General features: G+C 36.9%; 1 protein-coding gene across 1 annotated transcript in view; it reads left to right on the top strand.

Annotated features, from left to right (window-relative positions):
• XKR4 (XK related 4) overlaps window positions 1–13,283 on the top strand; it is a 104,981-nt gene extending 91,698 nt beyond the window's left edge. Inside the window, exon 3 of the mRNA XM_053465967.1 lies at window positions 12,278–13,283. Within this exon, the coding sequence (XP_053321942.1) occupies window positions 12,278–13,224 (947 nt within the window). The 3' untranslated portion in view covers window positions 13,225–13,283. The remainder of the gene's footprint in view (window positions 1–12,277) is intronic.
• The last annotated feature ends 2,153 nt before the right edge of the window (window positions 13,284–15,436 follow it).

The raw sequence follows: 15,436 nt of genomic DNA on the forward strand, positions 1-15,436 counted from the left end.
TCCTTCATTTCCAAAATCTAAATATGTTGACAGCGCAGATATCTATATATCTCTTACTGATGGAATATTACACGTGAGCACCAATTAATTTATAATCTGTATATGTGTTGACGTGTCTTGGTTTCTCTATCCACATCTATATATCTAACAGGGAGAAATATCCCACACTTATAGCCTTTATTTATAAAATTGTAAAGCACCTTTTTACGGTCTGAAACTTTGGATTCTCCCAGTAAAGTTGAAGCATGCCATCCTTTTTGTGAGATGGAGGAGATGGGCAGTAGCTGCCAGGATGAAGCACTGTTTGTGGTGAAACAATTTTAAAATAGTCATGTTATTTACATGAAAGAAGGACATCACTGAGGCAAACACTGTTTTCTTTACTGACTGCTGTGATCATTACATTACATTTATTTATATAGCACCAGGGGATTCCATAGCTCTGTTACAATCCGTGGAATAATTTAAAATCACACACAACAGCCAATAGGTACAAACGGAGAAGAGGGCCCTGCTCTTGTGAGTTTACAATCTAATCAATGAGTTGAATTCCTGAAACTAAAGTTAATTGAAGACAATAGGGGATTGTTATAATAATAATAATAATAATAATAATAATAATAATAATAATAATAATAATAATAACAATAATAGTGCACCAGTGGTATATTTATGGGGTATGCTGCCCTAGCCCTGACCCAAGGCGGCACTCCAAGTATTATCATTCTAATAGTGTCCTGCCCAACTGCTTGACTTCTCAAAGTGCTGGGATATGATGTTGTATGTTGTTTTACCTTAGATGATGCTGAAAAAAACACAGATTCCCCGTTCCATCCTATTGATATCTGTAGCATACTATGGAGGCCAATTGCCTAATAATACTTTCAGGCACTCATAAAGCAGCTCAGGGGCTGCCATCATCCTCCAATCTGCTACCCTTACACTGGGAATGCAACTGGGAGAGCTTTGTTACTGTGTTACCATAAATAAATCCTATTAAAATACTTTTTATCTATACATATCTGAATTATTGCTCACAACCAGATATTCTAATTGCTAATTCGGGCTTCTGTTATTTTGATAAACGTCATGGAAAAAAAGAGAATAGTGGGATTTACTGAGCAAAACAGCTATGCTTTTTTTAAATAAGACTTCCTTGTAATTGACTAAAGTAAATGATTTCCTGCCACAATTGATGAACATGATGTAGAATTCATTTGTCCTTTAAGGTGTCCTGTGAGGCATAGAGAGAAGTATCTAAATCTATCCAATGTGGCTTTGAAGGGGAAGTAATTAAAGTCACAGGCTGAGCCATCCACATGTTTGAGCTAGATAACCAAATAATTGACTGTAATGGTCCTGTTGCTGAAGGACAATAATAAAAAGATAAATGTTACTGAAACCAAATTTATCTTGGGTAATTTTATTGATATTATACTTTTACTGTCAGGCCAAAAGAAAGTCATTTTGCAGACTGCACAATGCTTTGAACATAGTAGAATGTTCTCAATGAGAAAAAGTAATTGTTCATTTTCTGGGATGTCATTTTCATGATGATAGAGACTTTACATACTGTAGCACATATCTGTCATAGAATGACATTAAAAAGTCCAACGGCTTCTTCAAAGATGATGAGATTTAAATATATTTTACTTATTAGCAAATCTCTCACTTAAAGCTATATTTTGCAGCAGTTTGGAGAAATGTCAATCAACCATTGCCAGGTCATTGGTCAGCTTTTAGGTACTAGGGTTGGCTAAATCAGGATTTTCCATGTCGATGTCTAAAGCTTAACTGACACAAATGGTTAGAGTTTCAGAGCCGTCTGAGACAAATCATCAGAATTGTGCCAGATACTAACTGTCCAGAATGAAAAGCTGTTTATTTCCTAATTAGCAATTGAAAGAGTGCATGATATTAAGCTCTAGAAAAAAAAACAGATACCATGGTTGTCTTCTTTTGCTGGTTTTGGATGATGCAGTGATCTAATCTAATGTTCTACAGGGGGCTCACAGAGGCATTTGTAGACTAGAACTTTGCCAACATTTTACAATTTTGCTAACACATGATTAACATATTTTATTTTCAATGCCTCCCTGATATTCCTTGTAACCCCTATATGTCACTCTGCTTTGAGAAAGCCCTTAGCCCCCCCCCATATGCCACTCTTACCCTCCCCAGTGCTTCCCTTGACTGGTCCCCCATGCTTCAGATTGCTTGGTGTCTAGTGAGGCAGCAGCTGGCGATGCACGCAGACAACCTCCGCTGCTTCCGGCATTTCCTCTGGGGCTTCTATGAAGGTCATGTGATGCTGGCGCTCCATCATAGAAGCCCCAGAGGAAATGCTGGAAGCAGCGGAGGTTGTCTGCGCGCATCGCACAGACGTCCACCGGCAGCCAAAGAGGAGGATCTTAGCCTTGTAGTCAGACCTCTAAGGTCTGATTAGAAGACAACCTCCAAAATAAGACGATGGTTATTTTTCAGAGTATTTGAAAAAAAACCTCGTCTTATAATCGAGCAAATACGGTAGGTACAATAATAAGGTGTGTACTAGATGTTACTTCCCAGCAAAGAGATTTGGTCTAATCAGAGGAGGTTCAATGTTGATAATTTGGGGAAAATAAATAAATGTCTAATTTATACCTTAAATGTGAAGTTATTACATAAGAAGAATAATTGTAGACAATTCACTTAGCAACAGTGTTCAATGTCAGTCAGCTGCTGTAAAGGCCAGTAAGAAATTGTCATATGTAAAAAGAGGTAATAACTCATGTGATGAAAATATAATTTTACCTCTGTATAAATCAACAGTAAGACTCCACCTTGAACATACGGTGCAAGTCTTCGCACATGTTCTTAAAAAGGATTTTGCTTGAAAAAGTGGAGAGACAGGCTACAAAATGAATAAGAGGAATGGCCCTAGTTATGAAGAATGACCTGTTCATTAATAGGATTGAGCAAAGAACAAGACTGGAAGGAGTTTTTTAACTTAAAGAACCAAAAAGGGTTCTTCACCGTAAAAACAATAAAGATGTGGAATTCACTACCCACAGAGGTTGTGCTATCAAATTCAATAGTTGCCTTTAAGTAAAGCCCAGATGATGTTATAGCAATGAAAAGTAGTCAGGGATATAGATAGGACTTGTTAAAGCTTTTTGCTCCAGTGAGTAGTCATATTGCCATTATGGAGTCAAGAAGGAAGTTTCTCCTTTTTGAGGCACAATTGAAAATCACTTTAATGTATAGTTTTTGCTTTTACCATCTCTTGGATTGACAGCAAGTTAATAATTGAACAACTGTGGTTTAGGTCAATTTATTTTTTTATATAGCACAATCATATACCTGTGGCAAGATGCCAGTTACAGGTAAATCCTTTTTTTTAGGTACATACTACTTGGTTATGGTGACAAAGTTCTAATTATGTCTAATAGGTGGCTTCTAACCATGGTAGATATGATACTAGTTATATACTGTATATTTACACCATAAATTTACATAGGTAGTGTATAACGTCCTATACTTCTCAAGCATGGGTGACTTCATCATACCTCCCACAGTAAAAGGATTACTAGATCATAAACATGTAATTTTGAATAATTAGCAAATTTTTCATATATATATATATATATATATATATATATATATATATATATATATAGTCTCTTTTAGACATGTCTTACTGGCAAGAAAACAATTGGTTGTTTAATGTTCTTTGATGTGACAAGGCGATCCTCACATTGAGAGCAGCCAAGTTTAAGACTGAAACTCAAAAGGGTTAACCCTATTTTGTCCCCCTAACTAAGCATGTTTTTGATTACGGTGCATTAAGGTAGTTGTAGTTCCACAATGACTGCAGAGCTACTTACCGTCAACACATTGGTTTTAGCTATGTACAAATGATTGGCTTCCACAATTGCTGCTTAAGTCATGAAAAATGCGCTGGCATCAGCCAAGAGTCAAGCTAATATAATCCAAATGAGATTTTTTTCTAATAATGCTAATCAGTACTGCCTCGGGGGAATAAGTGAATACACAGCTGCTGCACACGTTATAACGGAATTCCATATTGAAGACAATTCTAAATGTATTTAAAGATCCACCTAGGTTTCGTTTCAAATGCATTGTCTTCCCCTCCTGGTGCAAATGAACTGATGCTAGCAGCTGGTCCTGCAATCCGTAGTGCCTTGTTGATAGAAATAAAACCATGGACATTTTTCACGTTTGGGTCCTTCAATATATAACAATGAAAAAAACATATTTTTCATTATCATTGAGGGAGGCAGGCATATTGGTGATGATTTGTTTTATAATCTCTTTCCAAAAAGAAACAACTTGAAAATCCATAGTGCCAGGTAACCACAGACTGCCATATGGCTACACTGTCTGTTGCAATATATTCTCTTTCAGGAGTGATCATAGCAAGAAAAAAAAACATTTAGCTAGTATATATAATTTAAAGTTTAAATCATATTCTACCATAGTTAAATAGGAACAGTGCAAGGAAATATGTTGTTTTCTGTTAAAATAGGTCCATCGAAATCAGCAAAAATATTTGAACCACTGGTCTATGGTGTCCATGTTGCATTAAACATACATTTGTGCCACTAATTCCATTGCTTCCAGAGAACAAACCTAAAAGCTACTCACTATCCATACCTGCATATGAAAGTTCATCAGCTTCTGTATTAACAAAAGGGTTTTCTCCAGTACCCTACAAAAACAATTTAGACACTTGTTCTTATGCTGAAATTCATCTAAGGCTAGACCCACCATATATTAGAGATGTATGATTGCATTTCAGGTATGGTGACCACATTGGCCATTTTTCCTGGACATATACAGTATACATTTCCCATTTTGCTGACCGCTCATGTAAAGCGCTGACCTACAGTAGACCTGGTATGTAAACTCATCACACATGAATATGCAATATTGGACTTGATTCTGAGGCCTAATCTAAGACTGCATCATAAAATCATTCTCACAAACTAGCAAGCCAACTTCTACAGCACAGATCCAAAACAAGATCACTAACTGCACAAATGCAAGTACAAGTTTAGCATGTGTATTTCATAATCCACAGTCTTACCATTAGGCATCTAATGAGATCAAAGGTAGCCTTTATATTGACATTAGCACAAGTTGCTGCCATAGCAGCAGCTCATTACAGCCAATAGTGTGAGTAGTGTCAGGGTTATAATGGAGTAACAGTGGCTTCTGTTTTACACTATAGTCTACATTTTATTCACTAAAATACTATGTTTTTGTCCCTCTGAGCATTTGGAGAGTGTTCATTTAAGCTTTGTATGGCTACTTTGATTTATTGTGTATTCAAGACACAGTTCTTTAAGAACTGTAATTTACATGTAAAAATGCAATTCATTTAAGTGATATTTATATTCTGTGCAGCTCATTCAATTGTCTAGTAGAAAATGTTTTTCTGTTGGTTATAATGTAGGTTTTTTTTTTTTTTGCAGCCACTGTCTATAATCCACAGGTTAGATCCCATTATCTGTCTAAGCTCTAATTTGTGCTAGCAGTGGTGGAAAATGCACGGTTTGTGGTTCATTTATGTGACCTCAGGTAGCAATAGTGGAAAACTACTTCTACTAAGCAACTCCATAGGGTGAGCAGACTTATGGTGCCTGAAATGGATACATTTTTACACGTTGATTCTAGAGAGAAGAAACAAACCACCCAGCCAGTGTACAGAGAGGTTTAAAGATAGTATAACCCTTTCAACAAGTATTTATAAATGACATGTTTCTACAAAGAAGCCCACTTTAAAAGGGAAAGAAAATAGTCTTCTGCCAAAACAGAAGGAAACTGACACATTTGTAGCAAGCAGTTCAATTGAATAGCACTGATGTGGTTAAATGAAGTGAGAAGTGACAATTGAAAAGCACTGATGTGGTTAAATGAAGTGAGAGGTGACATTTATCTGATAAAACCCTGAAGAGTTTAATTTCTCTCTTAGTTAACAGGGGACAAAAATGAACTGATGCAAATACACTTAAATATAATTTTAACCCTTTCTATGCTGGCGCATACTTTATGATTCCTAAAGATTAAAGCCATGCTACGTCTGTGCTACACAAATGTTACTTGCAGAGCAGCTCGCATAGAGACTGCAAGCTGTATGAAGACAGGGTTCTGTGCAAGGTAAGAGGGAGAAGAGCCATGCACGCTACACTGAGAAGGCCAGAGTGAGACTATGTGTGTATGTCTGCATGTGTAAACATATAGTGAGCATGTGGATGTTAGTGTATGGTGTAACATAGTGTGTGTATTAGTGTATGAGAGCGTGAGCTAGTGTAACCTTTTGGAGATAGAGTATGTGTGACTGTGTGGTGTTAGCTTGACCATGTGTTACTGTATGGCATTATAGTGTAAATGTGTTAGTGTATGGTGTTAGCATGTGTGTAAATATATGATGTGCTACTACATGTTATAGTGTGTGTTTGTTAGTGTATGGTGTTAACATGAGTTTGTGTTAGTATTTGGTGTCAGTAAGTGTGTGTGTGTGAGCACATTGTGGTAGAGTTTCAAGGGTGAGCTTAGGGTTAGTGATGCAAGAGAGAAAAGGAAAAGGAAGAAGGCACAACCACCCCTACCACCCTATTTTTTTTATTTTGCCACTTCAGGGGGGCAATCAGACAATCAGTTTTCTCCTTGGATCAAGAAGCTAAGTAATATTTATTCTATGATTTATACCCTTGTATGTTCTGCTTTTCTAAAAAAAAAAAAAAAAAATCCATTGTATTTGATAGCACTACCTCTCTTGGCAGTGAATTCCATACCTTTATTGCTGTTATGGTAAAGAATATTTCCTTTGTTTATGGAATTTTGACCTCTGGTTCTTTGTTCATTTCTGTTAATGAACAGGTAAGCAATCTTTTTTACCATTTGGGAGTTGAGTCTACATTATGGGTGTGATCTTCTTTTTCAGCAAGATTGAGTTGATAGATGCCTCATTATAATCACTATTACTGCTATTTGGTTTTTAGTCAAAAAGGTTGAGTCACATGTCATGTATTTTCAACCACTGTTCATACTAATTAAATTTTAGACAGGTCTTTGAATTGAGCCCATTGATTCTAACCCTGCTTTATAAAGATTAAAGATAGATTAAATAGATAATTGTCTTGATGCACGATAACAGGAGTGAAAAAAACTCCAAGGGGGTTTGTGGAGTCAATTTGTGAGTGGATTAAAGGGGATTAGCAACAAAATGTCAGGAGCCTATGAAACCAAAGATTCAAAGGTTAAGGATAGAATAATTTTTTATCTGTGATAATGAATGGATTTTTACAAACATGCCAAATGCACATCATTTTCAATCAGCAAAAAATGTTGGTGACGGTTTGATGCACAGCCTACACTTTGACTAGAGAAATCCTATTACATTAAAAAACTTAAACTGAATCATTTTATTAAAGGTCCCTAAACCTTTCAGTAAATGTATACAATATATGTGGTTATATAATTAGATATTTCCTCACTATGCATTTAAGGTTGGCATATTAATACACCTTAAGCTCCTCATTGCCCTTTCTGTGAAGCCGTAGACCACAGGTACCAGGGCTGGACTGACCAACTGGGACACCAGAAAATATTTTCCCTAGGGTTAGTCTGAAAGCATCTTCCACAGAAACCAACGGCTAGACAGCATCCTAAGCAAGGAAGCGCAGACAGGGACGTGGTAAGCTTTAGGAAGTGGAGGAGAAAGGAGGAATTTAATTATTTAATCTCTTTAATGTAGGAGTGCAAAATGTCAGTGTATATATGCAAGTGTAATTATTTTGCCTTTTCAAAGCAAAAAGTGCATAACTTTAATTGCCCATAATTTTCAGCATTTCTGAGGGTGGTCAGGGTCAGCTTGCATCAGTGTGGCTGATTGTTCATTGTTTGTGTATCAGTGTGACTAAATGTGGACAGTGTGTTTCCATCAATGTGAACATGAAAATCAATGTGTAGAAATATATATCCACCTTAGCTTGATAAATGGCTGGCATGAAGCCCAAATAATTAAGTTTACATAATTGGCTAAAACACCCTCAAAAGAAAATGTACATGGACTCCTGCCAAGACAATAAATACCACTACAGCCCTATTTCCATGTAAAATGCATACTTACTGCATGCAGATTGTAGCAGGCATCATTTAGTTATTTGTGTTATTTGTATTTAATCCCTCCACAGCTGCCACTACCGAATCAGGAAGCATTCATGAGTACGCTTTTCCAACATGCGGAGTAGAAGTCCCATTAGTCAATGGAAGCTTAGACAGAGTCCTGACAGCTTGTGACTATACAGATTTTTTACGTTTTCCCAATAAAAGGTATCACATTTGACTGAAGTTGCTAAATGTCAGCCTCTTATCTAACACAAGAAGTCTGTTTTGTTATCCTTAAAGAAAAGATACAGGGATAGAGAGAAAGCATTGGACAAAACAGTGGTAGGCCCCAAAATTGTTTATGGTGGACATTTACTGAGGTGTCTGGAGGACAATTTAATGTTGTTATATGGACCTTAACAAATCTTGCCACGGACACTGGTGTCCTTGTACAGACACATTGCCTATCCCTGGGTAACGGAGAACACATGACCAGGGGAAGTAATGAGTAAGAGTAGATAAGGTCTACATCAGGTCTGATTTTTAGGTTTTCTCGGGTTAAAGAGGAATTGATATATTTTATAATGACGGTATGTAGCAATTACCAGTCTGTATATTAGTAATAAAGTATCATCTCCTGTGGCAGGATAAGTAAATCTTTTATTGTGTGTTGGCTTTAGAGAAAGTGTGGTGCTGTGCTGTTTAGATTCTGGGCTAAAGATCCATCCCCTTACAGAGGGGATTCATCTAAACAGGCTGGCTAAGTGTTATGGGATTTGATATTCAACAAGTGAGACAAATTGGATACATCTATTCTGGGGAAGTTGAAATAAAAGACATTGAGTAATGAATGCTGCAAAGGGACATCATAGAGAGTAAAAGCTTTTTTCCAGAATATGAAAAACTGACTGGATTGTAATATGGGATGAATGTGATATAGAGGATGGTTTGATATATAATATAAAGGTGACAGTGACAGACAGGGATTCTCAGGGGTCGTTTATCACACATGAAGCAGTAGGTGAGAGTGGCTGCGTTTTTCATCCAGCACGAATGGCTTCCCGGAGGAATACAAGGTACAGTGCTATAGAATACCTCATGATTTATTTAGTTTTGCATATTTGTCACATTTAAGTGTTTCAGATCCTCCTAAAACACTAAAAAAATGTAATCAAAGACAATGTGAGTAAACACAAAATGCAGGTTTAAAATGATCATTTAATTAATTGAAGGTTAAGGTTTGATCAGTACCTATATCCTCCATGTGAAAATATAAGTTGCTCAAGTCGCCCAGTTCCTTAAGACGCAAGGCAGTCCCAGACCACCGCTGTTTTTTACTTTTGGTATAATGTTCTTATTGTGGAAAGCTGTCGGCTATTGCCAGATGTAGTGGGGCCCACGTCTTCCAAAAAGTTCCACTTTTCAGTCCACAGAACATTATCTCAAAAGTCTTTGGGGTCATCAAGATATATTTTGTGTGAGAATGTGAGACAAGCCTTTCTGTTCATTTTGGTCAGCAGTGGTTTTCTTCTTGTAACTCTCTCGTGGGTGTCATTTTCGCACAGCCTCTTTCTTATTTTAGAATCGTGAACACTGACCCTAGCTGAGGCAAGTATGTAGTTCTTTCACATTAGTCTGGGTCCCTTTGTGACCTCCTAGATGAGTCACCAATGTGCTCTTGGACGATTTTTGGTATGCCGGCCACTACTGGGATGGTTCACCACAGTTTTCTCTATTTGTATATAATGGCTCTCGCTATGGTTTGCTGGGCTCCCAGATAAATAAATGATATATGATTTAGATTGTACTCCGAAGGGGAATTCACAGCAATTGCATAAAGGGTTTGACAAGCCTAGAGTCCACAACCATGCTTCCCCAAGTCGGTGGGTTGAGTAAGAGTCAGGCAGACCATTATATTTTGAATTTATTCATGTGATCACTCTGACAATAAATAAAAGGCAGGAGAGATACTGTGAAAATAACGTAATACGAAAAAGCAATAGGACCATTTTTTTTTCATTTTCACACACGTTATTGCATTTTAAACAGTAAACAAAGCTTTTAGTGTCTAGAAAATAGTCTTAAAAGAAAGCCTTCTCTGTACTTAAAAAAACACTTTATTACTCCCACTTCAACACATCCTTTAGTTACATAAATGTGCGTGGAAGAGTGTCCGTGTACATACAGTATGAGTGTGTGGCAGAGTGTAAGTGTGCGAATGAGGAAGAGGAAGAGTCTAAGTGTGAATGAGTGTATGTGAGTGGCAAAATCAGTGATTCTTTTTGTCCATTAGGGTTGTCTTATATTCAGGCCTTTTCTTTTTTCTTTTATTAAAATCCAAAGTTTAGGAGGTCGTACAGTATTTCCACTTAAAATGTTCTAGTTGGTGCATGTAGAATTAAAAATAATGGAAAACTGGCCAAACAAAAAGGTTATATTTGTGAGAGAGAAATTATTACAAACAAGGTCAGTTAAGCGTTCGTTGAACTGCACTTTGATTTGCTGTAAAGCAGAGGTATATGACAAGGCTTGGGTTTGTAACAACAAATAATTGATGTTCCCTATAAGGAAGGATTCCCCGGTGAGATCAGTTAGTTTGACTAGAGAAAATTAACAGACGGGAGGACAATAAAAGGAAGAGACAGTGTAGAGGAACAGACAAATCATAAATTATTCAACAATGTTTTGTGAATGAGCTATTTTCGTTATAGCTGGTTTATCAGATGCACTAAAAGGTAAGGGAATCTGGGAAACCATTGTTTACACAAACAATAAACAAACAGTTAAGCCTTCAATAGCTTGTAGGTCATTAGATGAGATAGAGTATGCGGACTAGTGCCATCTAAACTACTGGGCAAAAAGAACAGCTGATCAGGGCTTGAGCATTATCAAAGGCCCATACATGACGGCCCCTTTCACTATCGTTTGTGTTTCAATATCCTAAAATAGCATGTTTTGAGACAGGTGACGTGCATGAAAGATATGCGTAAAACCATACCTGTGAACACTAAATGACCAAAGAGGGACACTTTGTGATCATATGCTACAGGCCCTGCTTCTCCAGGTCAGTTTCTGCTTTCTCTGGGCAAGAAAGAAACATTTGGATATGCCCAGTTGCCACATGCTCCCAACCAAATTTCATGCCCCACGTGGCTAACTCCTTCCCTTCACAAACCCAAGAAGAGGGAAACTTCAGGTTCCCAGTGAATGTTCCTATGTATGTTTATGATTCATTGATAGCTATTTATATAGTGAATTTACAATTTAGTTATAAACATACTTGCTATACGTGCTATTATATATTGTTTGCATATTATTTTGACATTTAGGTCTAGGGAACATTTTGATACTCATACCCAGCAAATATTCTAAGCTCATAGAAAAATGGACAAGAAGGAAGGAAAGAAGGGCGGATTCAATGAGTTCCCATAGAGGGTGTCTTTTAAAAAAAAAAAAAAAAAGATGGGTAAGCTGAGAAAAATAGATTACACCTTCCCTCAGCCTCCAAATTATTATTATTATTTTCAACAATAATAATATGGGCAAATAGTAAGTTGGGCAAAGGACGAAACAAACCCAGTTCATCAACCGGGAAAAAAGGAGTACATTGACATAGTGGGGGCTATGAAATATGTGGCCATATAGTGTGATGGAATACCTTAGATAGGTATTTTTTAATCTTATTGGCTGGGTATGCACTGAATTCTTGTTTGTTTTGTGTACCTATTGGTCATTATTATTCAAGCAGCAACCCAGGAATCTGAATTTAATGCCTTTTTTTTAGGTTGTGCGCTCCTCTATCTTTGTATATTCCTTGTGCTATGAAAAAGGGAAGACTGACTGCTATTGCAAACCAACAACAAATGAGATGAGTTGATACATGTTTCTGAAAGCTCTCTTTACGTGAACAACCAGGAGGAAGGGTCAGGGGAAAGGATGCAAAATATTGGGCTTATTTGGCTAGATTATTTCCTGAGCATTTTGGTTTAAAATGAATCTGCATTACCCGTCCCATTACAGTGGGCATGGGATTGTGTCATTTTAAATGGCAATGTAAAGATGGACTTTCTAAAACAAAAAAATAATTCATTTCAAATTAAGTACATATTTATGTAACTGATTTGACCAAATTAGTCATTATAGTTTTTTGTTTCTGTTTCAGGTGTGACTGCAGCAGCATCTCTCGTTTCCTTGGCTTGGGCTCTCGCATCATATCAGAAGGCATTACGTGACTCTCGGGATGACAAGAAACCCATCAGTTACATGGCTGTTATCATACAGTTTTGCTGGCACTTCTTTACCATTGCGGCCAGAGTGATAACATTCGCTCTCTTTGCCTCGGTTTTCCAACTCTACTTTGGAATATTTATTGTGCTTCATTGGTGCATCATGACCTTCTGGATTGTCCATTGTGAGACAGAATTCTGTATCACTAAATGGGAGGAAATTGTGTTTGATATGGTAGTTGGAATAATCTATATCTTTAGCTGGTTTAACGTCAAGGAAGGAAGGACACGGTGTAGGCTATTTATTTATTATTTTGTCATCCTACTGGAAAACACTGCCTTGAGTACCCTTTGGTATCTACATAAGGGCATACAAATCCCGGATGCATTTGCTATCCCAGCACTGTGTGTAGTGTTTAGCAGCTTTTTAACTGGTATTGTTTTTATGTTGATGTACTATGCCTTCTTTCATCCTAATGGACCTAGGTTTGGGCAGTCTCCAAGCTGTGCTTGTGAAGACCCTGTAACTGCCTTCCCATTGCCCCCTGAGGTGGCATCAAACACTCTAAGGTCTATGTCTAACAATCGAAGTGTGACCAGTGACCGAGACCAGAAATTTACTGAAAGAGATGGCTGCATGCCAGTCTTTCAGGTGAGGCCTACAGCTCCCTCAACACCATCATCAAGGCCTCCAAGGATTGAAGAATCAGTCATTAAAATAGACCTGTTCCGGAACAGGTATCCAGCCTGGGAGAGGCATGTGTTGGACAGAAGCCTACGGAAGGCAATCTTAGCCTTTGATTGTTCGCCTTCTCCGCCCAGGCTTCAGTATAAAGATGATGCTCTTATTCAGGAGCGCTTGGAATATGAAACCACATTGTAACAAAAACACAAACTAATAACAAAGTTAAAACTGCAAATAAAAACAGAATATAAAAGGACTATCAAGCGTTGAAACAATACGTAAAACAATAAGGGTTGCCCAGCAGATTGTTGGCAATAACTTAACTGTATAATCTTCTATACCAGAAATGATAAATATACCATGGCAATTGAAGCCATGGAGAAAAGCTTAAAAAGAGGCTATTCATCATGATTATCATTCTGCCTACTGATGTATGTATGCCTGAAGAAGAAGCCATTTAGTACAGTTTAACACATTGTACTGCTGAGGGACATGCAGTGCATCACGCCAGCCAGAAAACTGGCAAAATGAGACAGGGGAATAGATGGACTCCGATGGTAGAAAAGGGGGAAAAGAGAAGCACAGCCTACAGTAGCTATATGCAGCAATTGATATTCCTGTGGTTTATCTTTATTTAAAAGACACTATCGTATAAACTGTCATCATGTAATTGTGACTTTACACTAATTAAACCTACTGTTAACACATAACCCAAAATGAAAAAAATAAGTAGATAAATAACAGCAAGTCTGAGAAGCCAACATTGAATAAGGCAGTGTGTGAGGGCTCAAAACGTACCAAATGTCTTTAATAAATAGGTAAAAAAAAAACACTTTGCCTTGTTCACAAAGCATTAGCATACCATTTCTGTTGAAGAATGTAATCCAATATATCAGTCCCATTGCAAAACAGTTTACAATGTGTTGTATTTAAAATTATGTTGATAGTCTGTTTTCAATTTTATCTTTGTTTTACTGCACTTGTGAAAATGGCTAATCCGTCGAAAATCTCCCTGTTTTTCATTGGCGCTCTCTATACCTAATCCAAGACAAATTGGACAATGTCTCCAGTGCATAGCATAGAATGATATTCATGATGATATACCCAGCTGGCAAAAAAAACAAAAAAATGGACATTTGGATTCAAAGATGAGTGGACCTTTCGTGTAACTAAAGGAATTGGTTGGTTGTCCCATACAGGAGATAAGGGTTTGAGAACTCTGAATGCATGGCTTCAGATATGACAGAAGGATCTCAACATGCCATATTCTCCTAGTGCCAAACATTACATATTGTGTATGACTGCTCTTGCTGCTTGAGGAACACAGAATAAGTGGCATGACAAGCACAGCAAGAGTATGAAGCAAGAAGGAACAGCTCTCCAAGTGTACAGACAGTTTATCTTTTATATCTATATCTGAGTAACATGATGTCTCTTAGAGGCTTTTTGGCCATGGATTAGTAAGTATACACAGTTCCGTAGAATAAACTCCATTTGTGGAAGACCATCTAGATTCTGGTTAAGATCTGTTTTCATATCAGTAATGATGAATCTTGGTAAAACTCTGTTGCTCCATATATATATATATATATTTAGGTTTTTATCTCCCCCTAATATAAAATACTGTATATTCTACAAACAGTTTCCAAATGGTGCTTTCAGTTGCATTGAAACTGACCGTCATATTTACTAATTACATTTGGTGCAGTAATTCATTTGATATTTGAGTCTTAGGTAAAATATGGTTTACAAGAAACAGGTATTCGTTTTTATAGACCTTTTCATACACAAAATATCCACTTGACTGAAGACACCACAGGTATAAGATCTATAGGCTACCACCTTCACCATATTAATAAAATGTTTTTAGTGATATACAGCTGGCAACACAAATGCTCACTAAAGGCAAGTACCGGAGATATTTTGTATTGTAAAATTTAATTTTATTGTATAATTAGCAACGGACTATAAAAAGCAACAATCCATTTAACTTAACGGGGTAGTTACAAAGTGATCACTTAAGACTCTGCAGACCCTTAGGAAAACCAAGGGCTCAAAGCCCAGTATAATGCTAAGTATTCCCATTTTCGTAAAATATTAATGTTATTTTATTTACAGAATGTATTATTTCATGCTATGTCATTTTATAGGACTAATTACATTGCCATGATAAACCTTAGAAGGCAATTTTTTTTTTATATAAATTCTTATAAGATTCTTATCTTGAGGTGGTCTTCTCACCAAGGGTAGTTGAAAATTCCTCAATCAGTCTAAGCTGAGCGCAATTTTCAGAATGGTGTTTTGTGATAAAGTACATAGAAATACCAAGTAAATCCATGCTCATGCAAGGCAGTGCTATCAATGAAAAGGTTTCATAGATATTTTTTTTATTACCCAAGGGTATATCTGC

Source organism: Spea bombifrons, chromosome 5 (assembly GCF_027358695.1).
Source record: "Spea bombifrons isolate aSpeBom1 chromosome 5, aSpeBom1.2.pri, whole genome shotgun sequence".
In the NCBI taxonomy this organism is placed as follows: domain Eukaryota; kingdom Metazoa; phylum Chordata; class Amphibia; order Anura; family Pelobatidae; genus Spea; species Spea bombifrons.